The sequence below is a fragment of the Giraffa tippelskirchi genome, chromosome 7 (genome assembly GCF_054371585.1).
Source record: "Giraffa tippelskirchi isolate mGirTip1 chromosome 7, T2T-mGirTip1v1.2.pri, whole genome shotgun sequence".
Classification (NCBI taxonomy): Eukaryota; Metazoa; Chordata; class Mammalia; order Artiodactyla; family Giraffidae; genus Giraffa; species Giraffa tippelskirchi.
The window spans coordinates 69,538,342-69,560,932 of NC_137281.1; the positions used below are offsets into that span (position 1 = coordinate 69,538,342).

The following is a 22,591-nucleotide window of genomic DNA, read 5'->3' on the forward strand; positions in this document are numbered from 1 at the left end:
CAGACTAAAGGGTCCATCTTCCTATTCCATTACCTCACAAAGCACTTACAACTACCATTTAATCATTTTGTTGTTTATTATCTGTTTTTCCCGTCTAGGGTTGCCAAATACGGCCGCTCAGTTGAATTTGCACTTCAGATATTGAGTAATTCTTTACTCCTAGTGTCTCTTGTGTTCTAGCTGGCCAGGCTCCTTTGTCCCCGGAATTCTATAGGGAAGAATACTGCATGGGTAGTCGTTCACTTCCCCAGAGTATCTTCCCAAGCCAGAAATCAAACCCCCTGCATCCCAGGTACATTCTTTACTGTCTGAGCCACCAGGGAAGCCCAGGGAATTCTTTAGTCTGTGTGCTCCCAAATATTGCATGGGAAAGACCTATACTAAAATTTTGTTCTTTATCTGACATTCAAATAAACGGGGCATCTTGTATTTTTATTTACTAAATCTGGCAACACTACTCCCAATAGAACGCAAACTTCTTGAGGGCAGGAACCCCTTCTGTCTGGTTTCCCAATGTATATCCAGGACACAGAGTAGGAGCCCACACATGCTTATTGAATGAATTAACAAAGGATTTAACTACATAGCGATCGAATAAGAGCCCCTCGCTGAGGGTGTAGGTGAAGACCGGAGACAATGGGGAGAAAAAGATAGGTGTCGAGTTGGAGACTGGCGTGCAGCGCCACCAGGCCTGGGCGGCCTGCGCGCTGAGGTCACGGGCGACGGCTCCGGTGACGTCATCACGGCCGCGCTGTCCGCCGGGCTGGAGCTTCATTGGCGCCGGCACTTCGCCGGCTGTTGTGGAGACCGAGGCCATTCTGGTGAGCCCTGCGCAGTGCAGGCCGCCTGTGAAGCCGTCCGGCCCCGGCAAGGGCCCCAGAGGCCCACTCTCGCATTCGTTGGCTGTCAGCCAGCAGGCCTGGCCGCTCTATCGCGGGGAGAACGTCTCCTCAGGGCCATGTCTAGGCCGAGCAGCGTCTCCCCGCGGCCGCCGGCTCCCGGTGGGGGCGGGGGCGGCCCCGTGCCCTGTTGCCCTGGGGGCGGCGGCCGTGCCAAGGGGCTGAAGGACATTCGTATAGACGAGGAGGTGAAGATCGCAGTCAATATCGCTCTGGAGCGCTTCCGATATGGGGACCAGAGAGGTGAGGTTCCGGACAGGGACCCCGCCGGCTGCCCCACCTCCCGGAAGCCCGGCCCCTCGGTGGGCAGGGGCCGCCTCACGCGTGGGAGGGAAGACGGGGCCCGGCCCAGGCGAGGCGGGCGGGGGCGGAGGCCGGAGTGGTCGCCCTCTCCCAGGTTGTGGAGAGCCGCAGAGTCCTGCGGGTCAGCCAAGTTTCGGGACCCTTGCGTGGCGTCCGAAAGCGAAAAAAATCAGGTTGCTCCGAGGCAGGACGCATTTCTTTCCCTAGGGAGAGGCCTTCCGGTAGCTTTGCCACAACTTTTAGGTATTGTTTAGCCCCTGCTTTTTTTTTTTCTAAATCGAGGTAGGTTTAGTTTGAGTTACGGAAGTAGAGGAGCGGAAGGAAATCGTACAAATAAATGAAGTGGCAATATGTAGTCCTTTGCTTAAATCCTGGAAGCATCACTCTATTGAACAGTTAAAAAAAAAAGAGTTAAGCCCCTGGTAGACAAAACATCTTCCACACCTCTTAAGGTTGGAAAGCTACCTGAGTCACACAGTGCAGAACCAGCAGCCGACCTGTGATCAGTACAGTGTATATTAAGTGCTCATTCTGATTTGCTGGTCTAAATACAAGACCCCCTTACTCTGTAAGCTTAATTAAAAGCGTCCAAAAAAAAAAAAAAAAGAAGAAGAAGAAAAGAAAACAGATAGGAAGCCCCAGAAATACGCAATATATCCAGTCTGAGATAGTAAAATAAGAATTCTGTGCAGTTTTGAAGGCAAAGAGAATGGAATCTGATGCTGAGCATTCATAATTCTTGAGCATACCTCATCATTGAAGGAAATAAGCATTTTGTTAATTAAACAAGAAGTAAGTTAAGATAGTAAACTTCGTCAGTTTTTATAGGAGCTCAAGATTTCAGCACAAGTAAGAGTAGTAATCTTGGGTGAACATCAGAGTCCTTTATCATATTTAGGTTTAAGTGTTACTAATATCAGAATTCTGGTAGACATTAAGTGGTTAATTAGTACAGGTATATCTCATTATTACACTTTATTGTGCTTTGCAGATTTTTTAAATCTGCAGTTGTTTTTTCTTTTTTAAACAGTTGAAGGTTTGTGGCAATTCTCTGTTGTCAGATGATGGTTAGCATATTTTATCAATAAAGTATTTTTAAATTACTGTGTATACATTGTTTTTTAAGACATAGTGCTATTGCACATTTAATAGATTACAGTGTAGTGTAACCATAAATACGCCCAGGAACAAACCAGCATAGGCCCTGGAAGCCAAAAAAATTTGTATAACATGCTTTATTATTTTTTATTATTTTATTTTATTATTTATTATATTTGCTTTATTGCAAGAGTCTGGAACCAAACCCACAATCTCACTGAGGTATACCTGTATCTACTTCTCACATAAAATATGGTAAATGTGATTGTATGCTTATATGATTTTATCAAATTTTATAAATATATGTGTACTGAAATACCTTGAAAGAATTTTGCCTATCAGCAAATGATGCTTTGTGGGGTTTTTTTTTCCATATAGAAATGGAATTTCCTTCTTCTTTGACCAGTACAGAAAGAGCCTTTATTCATCGATTGAGTCAGTCTCTTGGTTTGGTTTCTAAAAGTAAAGGGTAAGCTGATAACTTTTAATTAAAAAAACTTATTTACTGAAAAAGAGAAATGTTTTTGACTAAATAGTTAATACCATTTTAGATTCACATGCTTAATTATATTGTATATAAAAGATCTGATTTATGTTTGGACCAAACTCAGCTCTTTGCTTTTCTTCCTATCCCCCTTTTTTGTTTTCCCTGATTGGGAGAGGGTGGGAGAAGAAGGTAAATTTTAAGATGTTAGCAAAATGGTTTAAAAGTTCAAGTTGATTGCATTCAGAAAGATATTTTCTTCTTGTATAAAAACCAAAACTCTTTTTTTTTCCTTGAAGAATGGATAGCCTTAAAATAATAAATACAATTATTAGCAGAACTTCTCTCTTTCAGAGCTACTGTACTGTAATGGTATGCTTTAGAATACATGCTTATTGTTTTCTTTCATACCAAGTCACAAAGCTGATGATTAGAATGGTTAAATAAAATGGAACTTATGTTCACTCCTGAGTAAAGATCTTTTATTTTTAATCTCCTAGAACTAACTTTGTTAATTTAGCAAGTTAGTCTGTTTTTGTTTTTGTTTGCTTTTGGTTCCATTATACCTATTTGAGAGGTATGGAGGAAAGGGCAAGAAACCTGGATTCTACTCCCAGTCTCTCACTGCTTTATTCTTTAGTTTGATCATGTCCCTTAGCTTTAAATGCCAGGTTTTTCTTAATGTAAAAAATGAAAGAGTTAATCTCTTTGTGCTAGTTGAGATTCTGTGATCCTGCAGTTTATTTTGAGCTTCCTACATGAGTTTAAAAAACAGATTGCAGAATTACTGTGTGATAATTTATAGTTGTTTTTTTTATCACTTTTTTTTTTAATATCCTTTCTTTTGAAATGAAGCTATGTGTGTTGGATTTTGTTTTTCATCTCCTCTTAGAGAGTTGAATTTACTTTGAATTGATTTTTTTTTTTTAATAACTGTTCACGTTTTGGTGAAAATAGTCTTGTTAGAATAGCATTTGTTTTGTGTTCTTTACTATATCCTTATGTTTTCTTAGAAATTCCAGTCAAGTATTCCCATACCCCAGATTTTACCTCCTTATAATTTGTTTCATTTTTCCTGAACTGGTATCACTATGTTTTAGTTCTAAGAGCACACTTTTCTGAGTCTTTAATTTGTTCATGAATAAAATTGTTTCCTATTCTTCTTAGTCCAAGTTAGACAAAATGAAACTTAAAAAGTGAACTTGTTAAATACTTGTAGAAAGAGTAGATATAAAGTATATGAAAGCAGGTTTTCCAAGTACAGGTTTTTAATCTTGTGATTGCTGAAGGTGCTGCTTAATAGGTATCCACTTGGGCTTCCCAGATGGCTCAGTAGTAAAGAATCTGCTTGCCAGTGCAGAATATACAGGAGACACTGTTTCGACCCCTGGGTTGGGAAGATCCCCTGGAGGAGGAAATGACAACCCACTCCAGTATTCTTGCCTGAGAAATCCTCTAGACAGTGGAGCCTGGTGGGACATGGAGTCACAATAGTGCAACATGACTGAACGACTGAGCATGCACATATGCAGGCACGCATGCAAGTATTTTTCTCACCCTGACCAGAACGCTGTACCCTACAACAAGACCTCCCTTTCAGATTTGAATTATTGCCTTCCTTACCTTCTGCCCTAGAAGACTGAATGCTGCACTCCCCCTCTCTTCCCCTAGCTAAAGTAAGAAAAATGGGTTAGAAGTGAGGAACCCTGTTAGTGAAGTTTTGGAAATCCATTAAAACCCCGAGGTACAGAAATAATAGTAACAGTAGCTAACGTTTATTAAGTGCTCTTGTGTAACAGGCATTGTGCTAGGTGCTTTAAGTAAATTATCATTTGATCCTCACAACAGTCTTGTATGGTAGGTTCTACTTTTTTAGTACCTGGTTCCTATATAACAGATGAGGCAAGTCAAGCTTAGAGATATTAGTTTTCCCAAGTTCACACAGCTAGCAAGTGGCAGAGCCAACAATCAAACATAGTTAGTGTTTAGCTAATTAATTTTTGTTGTTTGTGGTGAATTCATAGCAATATTTTAGGAACTATGAGTAGTTAAGAGAAAAATATTAGATAATGCTCATTTCTAAGTTGTTTATAGTCCATTAAGTCACAAAAAGAAAAAAAATGGCCACAAACATAGTGAGCATCACATGGAAATAATTGTGTTTAGTGGCAAAATTAACTTGGTTTATTATTTCTGAGCTAATCATTAAAAAGCACAGATTTGTGTGGTGTAAACTTCAATAAATTTGTAAATTTGTATTACAGTATTGAAGATAAAATGGTTTGGAGTTAGGTCTTTGCATCTGTCTGCCTGTGCTTAGTTGCTCAATGGTGTCTGACTCTTTGCTACCCTTTGGACTGTAGCCCACCAGGCTCCTCTGTCCATGGGATTTTTCAGGCAAGAATACTGGAGTGGGTTGCCATTTCCTATTCAGGGGATCTTCCTGACCTAGGGATTGAACTGGCGTCTCCTGTGTCTCCTGCACTGCAGGTGGATTCTTTACCTGCTGAGCCACTGGGGAAGCCCCTCTATCTGCCTAATGGAAGTATAAATTAAAGGGAAATGAAATTAAGTATTTGCTAGACATTAAACAAATGTGTATTATCTTTGTGAAGTGACATTAAACAAATGTGTATTATCTTTGTGAAGTGAAGTGAAAGTTGCTCAGTCATGCCCAACTCTTTGTGACCCCATGGACTATACAGTCCATGAAATTCTCCAGGCCAGAATACTGGAGTGGGTAGCCTATCCCTTCTCCAGGGGATCATCCCAACCTGGGAATCAAACCAGGGTCTCCTGCATTGCAGGCGGGTTCTTTACCAACTGAGCTATGAGGGAAGACTTTGTATCTTTGTAGAGACAATAATTCCTTGGTGGTTGAGAACTTTTAAGTAGTGATTTCAGATTTTGGCTCTTCAGTAGATTTTTAAACTGTTCTCAGGTTTGTAAAGTTGAGAATAGCTGTATGGTTGTATTTGAGGTAAATTATTCAGTAACATACTGTGTAAATGCAACATTTATGTCATGGTCCATGCACAGGTTGGGAAAGAATTTCCAGACATGAGACAGAATGAGAGGGAAATAAAGTTTATTAGAGTGGGGGACGCTGTTAGAACAGTGGGCTGGTCCAAGGGAGAATGGACATTGAACAGGTCCTTGGTCTATTTTTATAGCCAGGACACAAGGAGCAGAATAGGGGTCTTGCAGGTCATTAGCTGATTGGATGAGGCCTGTATACTGCGTGGGAGAAGAGTAAGGCAAATACCTTCTCCCTATGGGGTAGAAGGGGAGACAGGTTATACTGCTCAGGAAGACCTGAAATTTGTTAATAATTACAACATGGGTGTGGGAGGGAAGGATGATAAGGGTATGGTTTTTCTGTTCCTACATTCCAGGGCCCTTCTTGGTTTTATCTGCTCTTTCATCCTTGGGTCACCACAATTTATTAATATTAAAATTGCATCAAATTTGATTAGTTATATCATCATTTCTTTAGAAAGAAGAAGCTATTGAAATATCAGAACTTCATTATAACATATGATTACTTTTCCCTTTGAAAGTTAGAAGTTACAATGTTCTTATCTGTACTTTCAGTCCATTTATACTTAAATATGGACTATGTGGCTTGCATGCTACTATATTTTTAAAACTTCTTGTGAACTTCACTTATCTAGCATCCTTTCCACATTTTGCAGGTAGTTTCTAGTTAATTTGGCTTTGTAAAGGGACTACTAGATTTTCATGGTAGTGTGTTACCTTGGAATGAAATCATGGTGAGATTTCATTGTTTTAATTTACAAACTGCTGTATAGAATGTTTTCATCTGCACAGTAACAAAGTGAATATTTTGCCAAATTTCACTAACTTTTGAATTATATGTCAGTGCCACTGTGGTATTGAATGGTATAGGAACAGCACTAATATTGACAAGTAGAATTTTTTACTAAAACATGAAAACTAGCAAGTTGGTATTATTTTTCTGTCCACCATCTGTGTTCAAACTGAATTTAATAAATTTTAAATGCTAGTGGCTAAGTACTCCCGTTACTTAGTATGAGTTATTTTTATACATTATTTTGTTGTCTTTTGCAACCCCATGAACTGTAGCTCACCAGGCTCCTCTGTCCATGGAGTTTTCCAGGCAAGAATACTGGAGTGGGTTGCCATTTTCTTCTCCAGGGGATCTTTCTGACCCAGAGATCAGAGTGGTATCTCCTGCATCTCCTCTTTATCACTGAGCCACCAGGGAAGCTCATTCTTATACATTAATTCTGTGTGATTATTAGGCAATCTATGTTAGGAAAGTTTCAATCTAACCTGTTAATTTAGTTTTTAAGATTACTGAGGAAAGGGTGTATTTTCCTCAACTTTATAATCCTGGCCTCTAGCATAGTGCCTGGCATACAGTAGGTATTCAGTATATGATGAATGATTGAATAAAAGAGAATTAAAAGTAAAATCTAGGAAAACTTTCCTGAGATGATTTTTGAGAAAATTAAAACATCTTGGAACTGATAGATGTATTTGAGATTTTAAAATTAATGGTTCTACTGTGTCAGAGAAGTAAATATTTTTGATCGCATCGTTACTTGAAAGATTATTACTAGGTGAACACAAGCCTCCTGACTCTTGCTGCAGTGCTAATTTCAGCACACTTCTGGCCTTCTTCATAAAATAAACACACTTATTTTATGAAGTAAATGGAAGAGAAGGGGAATGAGTGACTGATGGGAAAAGAACCTACTACGGAGAACATCTCTAGAATCCAATAATTCTGATTTACCATGGAATTGACTAAAATTTCTAGATAAGGTTAAATTTTAATAAGTTCATCTTTATGTCATCATTTAAGCATCACTGAGCACTTGTTCGGGAGTAGATGATGGCATAGAAAGGTTATAATTCATTGAGGAATTTTCAGGAATTAAAGATCTTGGTAAATGGAAGATCAAGACTTAGAAGGCTTAGAAGATAGCTAAAACTGTATAGGTTAATCTTTGGTTTCATGCCATTTTATAGTGAAGGTATTGTTGAAAAAAATTTAAATCTAATGAGAATTAGAAAAATGATACATGTACTTTTCATTGTATTTGTGGCTTTGTTGCTCATTTTTGTAAAGTGATAACAAATTGTTAACAAATTGTAAAAATTATACATTAACAAATTGTAAAAATTTTATTATAAAGTTTTGGTTAACTTTTTTGGTATAAGAAATGATATTTTTTCCTGGCTATAATAATTGCTTTCATTTATTATATTTAGTATGTGCACAGTAACAGATACTGCCCTTTGTGCATTATCTTACTTAATCATCTTAATAGTTCTTTGAGGTGGGTATCATCATCATCATCATCATCATCATCATCATCATCATCATCATCATCTTAGGCTTAGAGCTGTTACATAATTTGCTTGTGGTCCCACAGCTAGTAAGTGGTAGAGGTAGGATTCAAATGCAAGTACATGTGCTTTCAGAGCCTGAGCTCTTTACCAATACTACATTGTACTAGATTATAGACGTGTATTATTAAATCATTCAAGATACATCTGAGGACTTCCTTTGTGTGTGACATTGTACTTAGTACTCTTGAAGCTACAGAAGTCATCAAAGATATAATTAGGACTCGTTGAAGAATCTAGTAACTTGAGGACAGTTAAAAATCATCATTACCTTATAATCAAAAGCTGGAATTGGAAACTTTGAAAGATTTTTTTTTTCCAGTATACATCTGAAAATGCTTATCAATAATGCTGAATTTTTGGTTCAGCCACTAAACTTGGCTTTCTTAACAGGTTTTTCATGGGAGTGTGACATTACCAGCATACTGGGAAGACACTCAGTGGGATATATTAGTCTGGATCACTGTCATAACTGGGCCACCATGGCATTTTCATTATCATTTTTAGATTCTGTTGTTCAAATTTATTTTCTCCCTCTGTATATTTCCCAGCATGTATTAGTTGGTGATGTTTCATCCACCATAAAGCCTGCTAAGACAAACTTTAAGGGTAAGTAAGCTTTTTTTTGCTGATTAAAATTGGATTTGCAGCATTTTGAAATTTTAATTGAAAATGGGCTTGTGGCCGCTTTAGCACTCAATTCCTCATTACTGAATTTTTTGGAGATTTTCAGCATCTTATCTCAAAGCATTTTGATCTTTTTCAGTGTTTTGCTTGAGACATGTTTTCTAAGTAGCCATACATCATATGTGAACAAATTGACTTATATAGTAAATAAATGATTTTTATTAATATTCAGAAAGGGAGCAAATAGATACCTAACTGTGAAGAAGAAAGATGGATCAGAAACAGCTCATGCAATGATGACCTGTAATTTGACTCATAATACAAAACATGCTGTTAGGAGCCTAATTCAGAGATTTCCTGTCACCAATAAAGAGCGTACTGAACTTCTGCCTAAAACAGAAAGAGGAAATGTGTTTGCTGTTGAAGCTGGTATGTATTTTCTGGGGAGATTCCTTGTTTATCCTTTTATTGAATGACTATTCTTTTTCCACTTAACATTTAAAAGTTTTTAACATTTTAAAGCAACATTAAATAAGATTTCTCCTTGTAAATAAGTTTGTTTGAAATGATTAGAATTTGTAAAAATTTTGCAATGAAATGCAGTGTTAAGGCATGTCATTACGTTAGACAGGGTTTTTGTTTTTTTTTTTTTTACATGTTACAGTAGTAGCTAACCATTTATTGAGCACTTATTGTGTGCTGGACAGCATAGTAAACTTGATACAGAGCCTCATGGCAACCGTTCCAAGGTAAGAATTTCCCCTATTTCACAGGTGAAGAAACTGGGCTCAGAGAAGTTAAATAATTTGTTCAAGGCCACTCAATCAGCTAGTAAACTGCAGAGCTGGGGTTTGACTCCAAGGTCTGGACTTTACTATTATATATTATGCTGCCATGATACACTATGAGTGGAATTTTGAAATAGGGCTTCAGCTTCTGGGAAGAGATAGGACAGAGTCTTAAGTATATTAACTTCCTCAGAGATAGATAAATATATATATTTAGGTTATAAAGTGAAGTTGTAATTTTACTGTTTGGAAAAATAATTTTCCTAATGAGAAGTTTATTTCTTTTATTATCTCCAGTGACAGAGTTTCTATTGGTGAAGTAGGTTTGCAGAATGTAGAAAATGCATGGTCCTAGCTATCAAAGAGTTTTATTAGTAAAAATGCATTCACACAAAAATATTTCAAGTTATGTGAAGAATATAAAACACATCATGCCTTTTTTATTCCTATCTGCTTAAGTATAGATGTTGGCTAAAATACACAATTAGGAGATTTGTTAAGTATTGCCAGCTGCCAAGTCGCTTCAGTCGTGTCCGACTCTGTGCGACCCCATAGACGGCAGCCCACCAGGCTCCACTGTCCCTGGGATTCTCCAGGCAAGAATACTGGAGTGGGTTGCCATTTCCTTCTCCAGTGCATGAAAGGGAAAAGTGAAAGTGAAGACGCACAATCGTGTCCGACTCTTAGTGACCGCATGGACTGTAGCCTACCAGGCTCCTCCGTCCATGGGATTTCTCCAGGCAAGAGTACTGGAGTGGGGTGCCATTGATTAGGACCTTAAATTTACACATATTATTCTGTTTGATCACATAATCTTACATGCTAACTTCAAGAGGGGTTTTTTCTTTTTCAAATGTGTTTTCATACTGCATGTAATAGACTTTACAAGTATAATGTATGTTGTTTCCTACTCTAAAATTTTGTTCTAACTGATAGAAACAAGTTTGAGAACCATTTTAGGATATCAAAATTGTTTTTTATTTTTAATGATTTTTGTTTATTTTGAAACATTGTACACTAGGAATACTTCTGAGAAATTTGCCTTCTAATTGATATCAAAATGTGTAAAATGTTCTCTAAGAATATTGTGTAGGAGTAAAGCAGCTGAGGCATTGCTTGCTAACTTTATGTTGACTGAGTAGAGAAGAAACACTTAGAAGGTATTAATTACTTACTTATGTTTTTAACTGTATTGTTGACCATAAATTTTTTTTTTGTTCTCTTATTCATTTTCAAAGAAAATCGGGAAATGAGCAAGACAAGTGGGCGACTCAACAACGGCATACCTCAGATTCCAGTAAAAAGAGGAGAATCTGAATTTGATTCTTTCAGACAATCTCTGCCAGTGTTTGAAAAACAAGAGGAAATTGTTAAAATAATTAAGGAAAATAAAGTAGTTTTGATTGTAGGAGAAACTGGATCTGGAAAGACTACACAGGTTTGTTTCTACTTTGTTGTTTATGGAAGAAAAAATATTTTACTTCATCTGATAGCTTTGCATCAAATTTATACTACATATACAAAGTAAACATAATTATAGTTTTTAAACTACTAGTTTGGCTGAAATTTAAAAATTCATGAAATCCAACATTTGCATAGGTATTGAGAAAACAGCATCTTCTGCTCTTTCGATAAAAGTATAAATTGTTTTGAAGGGCTGATTGATCATTTTTATGAAAATTAAATTTCTGTACTCTTTGACTCAGCATATTTTTGTCTTTGCAAAAGTATTTCAGGATAGATACTCACTACAGTGTTCTTTATAGCAAGCAACAACAATAATAACAAACCTAAAAAACTTGGACATTACTTTATATGTAATCATAATTGTTAAATTATAGCACATCCATTAGATGGAATGTGCAGCTGTTAAAATGGATTAGGTAGATCTGATATGTTGTTAAGTGACATCAGCAGATTGCAAACATTAAGTATAATAATGACTATGTGAATAAAAACCTATTTATATACACAAATATTTTAAGTTGTATAGACATATTTTTCCCCCAAAAGAGTTTATAAGAAACTTAACAGTAGTTACTTTTGTGGAGAGGACTGTTGGTAATGGTAGGGATTGGCAAGACTTTTACCTTATATTTTAAATCTTTTTGACCTGTTTGAATTTAATTATAGAAGAGTGTTTACAGTCCTGCTATTAGGATATTTCTGATTTCTTTATACTTTTCACTATTTAAAAGATTCCAACAGAATTTTATTTCATTGACTTCATAGGATATTTTGGGGAGAATTGACATTTTTGCAGTATTGATTATTCCTGCCCAGGAATTTGTCATATTTTTTTAGAATATTCCTGTCTTTTATGTTTTTCAGTAGTGTTTTATAATTGTTTTCATGTAAACCTTAACTGTTTCTTTATACTTTTGCTTTTAAGTGTTTTAGTTTCTATTGTGAACAAAATCTTTTAAAATTACATTTTCTAGCTGATTATTAGCAGTTAACATGAAAGTTTTTTTTTTATGTTTGAACATATTACATAACTTTTTTAGTTCTAATGATTTTTCAGTTGACATGGATTTTCTGGATATACAATTATGTCATCTTATAGTACTTTAAAATTTGTTTCAGATTCCTCAGTTCCTTTTAGATGATTGCTTTAAAAATGGCATTCCCTGCCGTATATTTTGTACTCAACCAAGACGATTAGCAGCTATTGCTGTGGCTGAAAGAGTTGCTGCAGAGAGGAGAGAAAGGATTGGTCAAACAATTGGGTATCAGATCCGTTTAGAAAGCAGGTAAAGACAATTCACCTGTAACCTTTTATCATTCTTAGAAAAGACTAAATATTTGTATTTCACTAAACATAGAGAATGTGTTAGTTGAAAAATGAGGTGATCATTTTGCTTCAAGTAAGTATATGAACAGAACATTGAGGTCATGTCTAAACTTATTGAAGTTTTGAATAAATAAATAATTTGAATAGAGTTTGGGCCGTAGAAATCCTGTTTCATAGTTTCATGATAAAGTGCAGGTTGTAGCAGCCCTTTGAGTCTTTGTTTCCTCATCTGTAGTATGTGGCTAATGAGAGCATCTAGAGCACAGGTTTGATGTGAAGTTTACAGTAAGCACTCAGTAAGTGTTAGTGACTGAATTCATTATTATTATTGCTACTGATATTAGTAGTACTTAGTAGTGCTTCCCTGGTGGCTCAGAGGGTAAAAGTGTCTGCCTGCAATGCAGGAGACCCAGGTAAGATCCCTGGGTCGGGAAGATCCCCTGGAGAAGGAAATGACAATCCACTCCAGTATTCTGGCCTGGAAAATCCCATGCACGGAGAAGCCTGATAGGCTATAGTCCATGGGGTCGCAAAGAGTCGGACACAACTGAGCGACTTCACTTTCACTTTCACTTTCAATACTTAGTAGTGCCTTCTTGACAAGTAGTACCGTTCCTTTGCTCATAATTATTTGGGTATAATGATTCAAAGACCTGATCTCATTTATGATATACTTTTTTCCTCAAGTTAAAAATGTTTAAGATCTTAAAAACAATCTCTTTGGACTCTTACACAAAATAATTAATTAAAAAAGGTCTGTTAGTAATAATAAATTTGTGATATTATCAAACATAAAATATGTATTTCATGTAACTTTGCTAATAAAGCATGCATACCAGTACACTAAATATATATGTATACCAATACACTACATATATACCAGTGAACTAAAAGGGACTGGAATGGGTGAATTTAACTCAGATGACCATTACATCTACTACTGTGGGCAAGAATCCCATAGAAGAAATGGAGTAGCCATCATAGTCAACAAAAGAGTCCGAAATGCAGTACTTGGATGCAATCTCAAAAATGACAGAATGATCTCTGTTCGTTTCCAAGGCAAACCATTCAATATCATGGTAATCCAAGTCTATGCCCCGACCAGTAATGCTGAAGAAGCTGAAATTGAACGGTTCTATGAAGACCTACAAGACCTTTTAGAAATAACACCCAAAAAGATGTCCTTTTCATTATAGGGGATGGGAATGCAAAAGTAGGAAGTCAAGAAACACCTGGAGTAACAGGCAAATTTGGCCTTGGAGTACAGAATGAAGCAGGGCAAAGGCTAATAGAGTTTTGCCAAGAGAATGCACTGGTCATAGCAAACACCATCTTCCAACAACACAAGAGAAGACTCTACACATGGACATCACCAGATAGACAACACCGAAATCAGACTGATTATATTCTTTGCAGCCAAAGATGGAGAAGTTCAATACAGTCAGCAAAAACAACACTGGGAGCTGACTGTGGCTCAGATCATGAACTCCTTATTGCCAAATTCAGACTGAAATTGAAGAAAGTAGGGAAAACCACTAGACCATTCAGGTATGACCTAAATCAAATCCCTTACAATTATGCAGTGGAAGTGAGAAATAGATTTAAGGGACTAGATCTGATAGAGTGCCTGAAGAACTATGGATGGAGGTTTGTGACATTGTACAGGAGACAGGGATCAAGACCATCCCCAAGAAAAAGAAATGCAAAAAGGCAAAATGGTTGTCTGAGGAGGCCTTACAAATAGCTGTGAAAAGAAGAGAAGCGAAAGGCAAAGGAGAAAAGCAAAGATATACCCATTTGAATGCAGAGTTCCAAAGAATAGCAAGGAGAGATAAGAAAGCCTTCCTCAGTGATCAGTGCAAAGAATAGAGGAAAACAATAGATGGGAAAGACTAGAGATCTCTTCAAGAATATTAGAAATACCAAGGGAACATTTCATGCAAAGATGGGCTCAATAAAGGACAGAAATGTTATGGACCTAACAGAAGCAGACGATACTAAGAAGAGGTGGCAAGAATACACAGAAGAACTGTAGAAAAAAGATATTCATGACCCAGATATCACGATGGTGTGATTACTCACCTAGAGCCAGACATCCTGGAATATGAAGTCAAGTGGGCCTTAGGAAGCATCGCTATGAACAAAGCTAGTGGAGGTGATGGAATTCCAGTTGAGCTATTTCAAATCCTAAAAGATGATGCTGTGAAAGTGCTGCACTAGATATGCCAGCAAATTTCGAAAATTCAACAGTGGACATAGGACTGAAAAGGTCAGTTTTCATTCCAATCCCAAAGAAAGCAATGGCCAAGAATGCTCAAACTACCACACAATTGCACTCATCTCACACGCTAGCAAAGTAATGCTCAAAATTCTCCAAGCCAGGCTTCAACAGTATATGAACCGCGAACTTCCAGATGTTCAAGCTGGATTTAGAAAATGCAGAGGAACCAGAGATCAAATTGCCAACATCTGCTGGATCATTGAAAAAGCAAGAGGGTTCCAGAAAGACATCTATTTCTGCTTTATTGACTATGCCAAAGCCTTTTACTGTATAGATCACAATAAACTGTGGAAAATTTCGATAGAGATGGGAATACCAGTCCACCTGACCTGGCTCTTGAGAAATCTTTATGCAGGTCAGGAAGCAACAGTTAGAACTGGACATGAAACAACAGACTGGTTCCAAATAGGAAAAGAAGTACGTCAAGGTTGTATATTGTCAGCCTGCTTATTTAACTTATATGCAGCGTATATCATGAGAAATGCTGGGCTGGAGGAAGCACAAGCTGGAATCAAGATTGCCAGGAGAAACATCAATAACCTCAGATATGCAGATGACACCACCCTTATAGCAGAACGTGAAGAACTAAAGAGCCTTTTGATGAAAGTGAAAGAGGAGAGTGTAATGTTGGCTTAAAACTCAACATTCAGAAAACTAAGATCATGGCATCCTATCCCATCTCTTCATGACAAATAGATGGGGAAACAGTGGAAACAGTGACTGACTTTATTTTTTTGGGCTCCAAAATCACTGCAGATGGTGACTGCAGCCATAAAATTAAAAGATGCTTACTCCTTGGAAGTAACGTTATGACCAACCTAGACAGCATGTTAAAAAGCAGAGACATTACTTTGCCAACAAAGATCTGTTTAGTCAAGGCTATGGTTTTTCCAGTATGGATGTGAGAGTTGGACTATAAGGAAAGCTGAGCACCAAAGAATGTATGCTTTTGAACTGTGATGTTGGAGAAGACTCTTCAGAGTCCCTTGGACAGCAAGGAGATCCAACCAGTCCATCCTAAAGGAGAATAGTCCTGAGTGTACATTGGAAGGACTGATGTTGAAGCTGAAACTCCAATATTTTGGCCACCTGATACGAAGAGCTGACTCTTTTGAAAAGATCCTGATGCTGGGAAAGACTGAAGGTAGGAGGAGAGGGGGATGACAGAGGATGAGATGATTGGATGGCATGACCAACTCAGTGGAGATGAGTTTGAGTAAACTCTTGAGAGTTGGTGATGGGCAAGAAGGCCTGGCGTGCTGTGGTCCATGGGGTTGCGAAGAGTCGGACACGACTAAGCAACTGAACTGAACTGAACTGAACCAGTACACTGTTATGTTAGTAATACTTACTAAAATACAAAGGAGACTAGCATTTTAATATGGCCGTGTTTTAAGTGCATAAAATATTTGTAATTGTACACTTTATTTTTTAAAAAGGGTTTCTCCAAAGACACTGCTGACATTTTGCACCAATGGGGTACTGCTTCGTACACTGATGGCAGGAGATAGTACATTGTCAACTGTGACACATGTTATTGTGGTAAGAATATTTAAATTTATATAGCTAATTAAAATTTTAGAATAGGATATATGTGAGAACCAATTTTTTTTAGAACAGGGTGTTCTAATCAAGTTACTTTTTATTTTCCATAATTATTAGAAATAAATATTTGTATTAAATAAAGATATTCTTGCCATCAGTTTTCATGAGTGAAAATAGATAGCTTTGTAAAAAGTGCTTTTTGTATATGAAAATGATACATGTCTTTCAAGAGTCTCCAGAATAGTCAAAGTTTTCTTTTTTCACTGTGCTTAGTCATCTATTTTCTCTTCCAAATCTTAGGAGAATACTTAAAGTCAGTTAACTTCCTGGTTAAGCTGCTAAATTAACTAGCTGCTGGTGAAATAAGTAGATGAATTAGCACCTTATTAAAGAATTCTAAGCTTTTATCCAGTTTGTGTCAGAAAACTTAGGTTAAGTTTTATAAACTTGTGATAAGCAGCTTTTGGGAAGTTATTAGTTCTGTGCGTTAAAACCACAAGATGTACCTGGTCCTGATGCTAACAGAATCATATTTAAATAGATTTTATATTTATTAAAAGTACATTAAATTAGACTGTACTAACTCAGAATTTGTTTTAGTTTCTGCAGTTTTACATTCTGTGGGAAAAAGGGCAATGCATTACCCACAGAAGATTGTTAATATCTGAGTATTTCTAAATTATATGTAAAACAGAATTTTCAGTAATTAACTGTGTCCTCATTTAACTTGATTTAGTGTAAAACCCAGCAGCTCCATAGTTTTAAAAACTTTTACCATTTTTATGATTTAACTGTTCCATGTTTTGTTTTTGTTTACCACAGGATGAAGTACATGAAAGGGATCGATTTAGTGATTTTTTACTTACGAAGTTAAGAGATTTACTGCAGAAGCACCCAACTTTGAAACTAATTCTTTCTAGTGCTGCCTTAGATGTAAATCTTTTTATAAGATATTTTGGGAGCTGTCCAGTGATATATAGTAAGTAAAATTATCAGATTTCTTCTAGGATTTTACGAAAGAATTCTTTTTTGGCTTGATTTTATTTATTGAAATAGAAATATTAAGGAATATTCTGATGTATAGGGCATCCTTTTCTGTTTTCTCTGAGATGTGCTTAATCAGTCATCTCTATGTATTTTCTTTTTTTTTTTTTTTTTTTTTTTTTTATAAATTTATTTATTTTACTTGGGGGCTAATTACTTTACAATATTGTAATAGTTTTTGCCATACATTGACAAGAATCAGCCATGGGTTTACATGTGTTCCCCTTCCCGAACCCCCCACCCACCTCCCTCCCCCTCCCATCCCTCTGGATCATCCCACTGCCCCGGCCCCGAGCCCTTGTCACATGCATCGAACATGGAATGGTGCTCTGTTTCACATATGACAATACACATGTCTCAATGCCATTCTCCCAGAACGTCCCACCCTCACCTTCTCCCTCAGAGTCCATAAAATTGTTCCATGCATCTGTGTCTCTCATTCTGTCCCGTCTATGTATTTTCATCCTCTCCTTTTTCACTCTTTGGTATTGTGTAGTGAGCCAGTTTTCTAGTCTTAAAAGGAGATATGTTTTAATTTTGTATTCCTCTTTAAATTCTGTCTTACAGCTTCACCTTTATTGCTAGACTCTTTCACAGAATAGTCATATTCCCATGTTTACTTCTCATGTACTTCTGAATATGTTGCCACTGAACTTTCGTCCTTATCCTTTAATCATACCTGATTTTTCCACCAATCTTTAAAAAAATTATTAATTTTCTTCTCAAAAATTGAAAAAGTTGTGTTTACCTCAGTGAAATAGTTCAGACATGTAGGATGTAGTTCATTATATTGAACAGCTGCTTTTGTATTTCCTAATATGAATGTACCATGATTTATTTAACCATTTCTTAATTTTTAGATATTCACATTGATCCTGGATCCTTCCTTTTCCCAACTATAAACACTGTTGTTATGAGCATCCTTATACATATATTCTTATATATATATATATATATATGTGATCTTATTTCTGAGGATAGATTCTTAAAAGTGAAACTGTTGAGTAAAAAAGTGTGTCTGTTTTTAATTTTAACAATAATATGGTTTTGCCATTTTACTTTTCCAAAAGACTGAAATGATTCCCATTTCTGCAGTTTATGGGGCTATTCATTTATGCATTCTTACCAGTGTTGTTTTGAAATTGATTTAATTGCCAAGCCTATTATTAAAATTTTACATAAAAATCTTACTTAAAATTGACATAGTATTTCTTATAATCATTCCCCTTTTTTTGTGAAATGCTCATATTCCCATCATCTGTTTGCCAGCACTGCTTGCTAAGTCTCGTTCTGTATTATAACCTATACTTCCTTGGTCTCCTCTGTGGGCTTCTTCTTCATGGTGCTTAAATATTGGTATTTTTGAGGATTATTCCCATGATCCATTCTTTTTTTTCTCTTCCTCTCTTCTTTTCCCTTCTCTTCCCCTCCTTTCCCTTCCTTTTTTGACTTCTTTGCTTTTTCTCTCTTTCTTGCTCTATGCTGCTCTCTACTTGATACTGGGAATGCATAGTTTGTTTCCCTGGAAGATCTCATTCTTGCCCTTGACTTCTACTTCCTCTTATATGGATGACTCCTGAATCTTTATAAACTGTTTTCCAGAGCTTTGGACTTAGGAAGTTTATAAGCAGTTCACATCTAATATGCCCTAACTGAATACTAATCCTTTCTAAAAAATCTGCTTCTCTTGTGTTGCCTGTTTTAGTTAATCATACCATTGACCAAATCACCTAAGTCACAACCTGTAGGACTTTTTGTTCATAAGACCAACCTAGACAGCATATTAAAAAGCAGAGACATTACTTTGCCAACAAAAGTCCGTCTAGTCAAAGCTCTGGTTTTTCCAGTAGTCATGTATGGATATGAGAGTTGGACTATAAAGAAAGCTGAGTGCTGAAGAATTGATGCTTTTGAACTGTGGAGTTGGCGAAGACTCTTGAGAGTCCCTTGGACTGCAACGAGATCCAAGCAGTCCATCCTAAAGGAGATCAGTCCTGAATGTTCATTGGAAAGACTGATGCTGAAGCTGCAACTCCAGTACTTTGGCCACCTGATGTGAAGGACTAACTCTTTGGAAAAGACCCTGATGCTGGGAAAGATTAAAGGCAGGAGGAGAAAGGGACAACAGAGGATGAGATGGTTGGATGGCATCACCGATTCGATGGACATGAGTTTGAGTAAGCTCCAGGAGTTGGTGATGGACAGGGAAGCCTGGCGTGCTGCAGTCCATGGGGTTGCAGAGAGTCGCACATGACTGAGCAACTGAACTGAACTTAAGGCACATAAAATTTATGCATCTGCTAATGGAAGCTCATTTTGGCAACTAACATTTGACATGTATAAAACCAAACCCCAACTGCCGTAAGCCAACTTGTTTTTCTTTAGCTTTCCTTGTCAACCTGAGAGATTGACATCTTCCTCTATCCAGTTTTTTAAGCTAGACTTTTAAGAGCTGTGGTTGACACTTCCTTATCATTCCTCCATATTTAGTCTAACGCTGAGTTCTGTGGATTTTACTTCCTGTCTATCTAGAGTCTGTCTATCTCCTTCTGTCTTTACTGTCACCAGTCTTATTCAGGTTGTTGTCCTCTTCAGCCTGAACAATTGTAATTGCCCCTACCTGGTCTGTTCCATCTACTCTGCTTTCTTTTAAATCCATTTCCCAGGTTTCAGCCAGAGTGTTGTTTTCTGAAGTGGAATTTTGATGAGTTAAACAACACTCTCATGAGCTTAAAACTTTGAACGACCTTTACCTCAGAATAAAGACCTAAACCCTTAATAAGACCTATTTCTTCGGCCTCATCTTGAACTATAGCCCCCTCTCCACACCACTCCTCACATCATGTTCCAAACAGCTTGGCTTTTTAGTTCCTTGAGAACATCATACTCTTTTCCACCATAGGGCCCTTGTGCTTACTGTTTTGTGTTTTTTTTCTTCTTCATATTACACTCTTTCCTCTCTGTGTAGCTTAGTTATTTTGTTTACCTCCTTCTCTTGGTTCTCATTTTTCTCAGTGAAGGTGTTTTTCTTGTCTCATTCAAATTCTCCTATTATGTACTGTCATGGTATCTTGTACTTCTCTCTCTTAGGGCTTTTCACAACTTTATTTTTACATTGTTGTTCTGAATTGCTGGATTAAGGTTTGACTCTCCTGCTAGACTGCAATCTTTAAGCTTCAGGAGAACAGGAGGAGCTCTGTTTCTACTTGCTGTTTATATTCCTAGTACCTGGTATAATACCAAACACACAAGTGAATAGTAAACACTGGAAAAAACATGCAAATAAACAGTTGTCTATCAAAGTTATATTTAAAGGGCGATATGAGGATCACTTGATCTATGGAATTGCCTTTGGATTAATACTCAGATTTACTAAGTTGAGAATCTCATGTTTTTATGCAAATTATCTCTAAGATGCAAGTTGACTGTTTAAAATACTCCTATTATTTAGTACAGGGAAGACCATTTGAAGTAAAAGAAATGTTTTTGGAAGACATTTTAAGAACTACTGGATATACAAACAAAGAAATGTTAAAATACAAAAAGGAAAAACAACGAGGTAAGCTCTTTATTAAACAAATATAAAAGAAAATTACTATTGATACTGACTTTTTAGAGTACTCCAGTCTTATACTGTGCAGATCCAAGGATACTTGAAAGTATTTCTCTCTGTGTATAGTTGTAGAATATTATATTAGACTGCTGTCCCAAATGGACCTTTTATATTGTGGTTTATGTCCAAAAGTTATAATCTATGGAGAGGAATTGAAAGGGAATGCCAGAGCTGGATAGACTGAGTGTCTGCATCCAAAGGTTCAACCACTGTTTTAAGGAGGGAGAAGATTATGTGCTGGGGGACAGCCAGCATTTGTTACAGAGTGGGAGCGAGAGGCAGGTGAGGAAGTGAAAAGAGTTGTATGTGAGTGATGAAAGGCTCATCTTTGTTATAATTGTCGAGTTCTTCAAATCTTGATATTGTTATGAATTGCATCTGAATTTTGAAAGTAGCATGACCTGCCTATTAATACATCTCTTATGATTTATGCTATATGTCTGCTTTTGAATTAAGGTTAAGTTCCTTCTGGTTACTTTTAACTACATTATTCATGATGGAAGACTTGAGTTCAAGTTTTGATTCCTTTAGTTAGTATAACTTTGGACAAATAACCTTAACTTCTTTGGATTCTTTGCTTGAAAAAGCAATTAGCAATGCCTGTTTCACAGTGCAACGTTGAATCACTAATATGTACATTATAAAATTTCTGTCTCTGATTATAACTTGTATCTCAAACAACTAGCATGGTGGTAGAAGTTCAGTAAATGGTTTCCTTCAAAGTGCTATATGGATATTAGTTATTGGTTTAAATAATATTTGTCACATGGATAAAATAGTGTTCATTAAATTATGTACTTATATAGAAGTAAACTTCTTAACCAGTAGATGAACAGATGAAGTTTTCTAAAGCAGTTTCATGTCTCCTTTTGGTTCAACATAACATGTTTTATTGAATGTTTCTAATTAATTAATTTTTTTTTTTCTTTTTCTTTTTTATAAATTTATTTATTTTAGTTGGGGGCTAATTACTTTACAATATTGTAATAGTTTTTGCCATACATTGACATGAATCAGCCATGGGTTTACATGTGTTCCCCTTCCTGGACCCCCCACCCACCTCCCTCCCCATCCCATCCCTCTGGGTCATCCCATTGCCCCGGCCCTGAGCCCTTGTCTCATGCATCGAACATGGAATGGTGTTCTGTTTCACATATGATAATATACATGTTTCAGTGCTATTCTCCCAGAACGTCCCACCCTCACCTTCTCCCTCAGAGTCCATAAAATTGTTCTATGCATCTGTGTCTCTTATTCTGTCTCGCATATAGGGTTATCGTTACCATCTTTCAAATTCCATATATATGCATTAGTATACTGTATTGTTGTTTTTCTTTCTGGCTTACTTAACTTTAAAATAAGGCCAACTTTTAGGTATTTTCAAATTCACTTAATTTTTTTAAACAAAGAAATGTATTTCATAAAACAAAAAATATATCTACTTATTTTCTTTGGTAATTAATTTAGAGGAAAAACAACAAACCACACTTACAGAATGGTACTCAGCTCAAGAGAATACTTTCAAGCCTGAATCTCAGAGACAGAGAGCTATCCCAAATGTGACTGAAGAGTATGATTTATTGGATGATGGTGGTGACACTGTCTTCAGTCAGCTGGTAAGACCTCAGTGGTTTTAACTGATAGTTTGAGTGAAAATTGTGTACTTTAAACAATATTTTATGAGATTATAATTTTTATTGCATTATTAAAGTATA

General features: G+C 36.6%; 1 protein-coding gene across 2 annotated transcripts in view; it reads left to right on the forward strand.

The window, feature by feature from the left end:
- The first annotated feature begins 750 nt into the window (after positions 1–750).
- YTHDC2 (YTH N6-methyladenosine RNA binding protein C2) overlaps positions 751–22,591 on the forward strand; it is a 68,093-nt gene continuing 46,252 nt past the window's right edge. For both annotated transcript variants that reach the window (XM_081505753.1, XM_081505754.1), the window contains exons 1-9: positions 751–1,142; positions 2,679–2,769; positions 9,044–9,240; positions 10,838–11,037; positions 12,186–12,352; positions 16,114–16,216; positions 17,042–17,198; positions 20,715–20,822; positions 22,344–22,492. In XM_081505753.1, the coding sequence (XP_081361879.1) occupies positions 959–1,142; positions 2,679–2,769; positions 9,044–9,240; positions 10,838–11,037; positions 12,186–12,352; positions 16,114–16,216; positions 17,042–17,198; positions 20,715–20,822; positions 22,344–22,492 (1,356 nt within the window). In that variant the 5' untranslated portion in view covers positions 751–958. The remainder of the gene's footprint in view (positions 1,143–2,678; positions 2,770–9,043; positions 9,241–10,837; positions 11,038–12,185; positions 12,353–16,113; positions 16,217–17,041; positions 17,199–20,714; positions 20,823–22,343; positions 22,493–22,591) is intronic.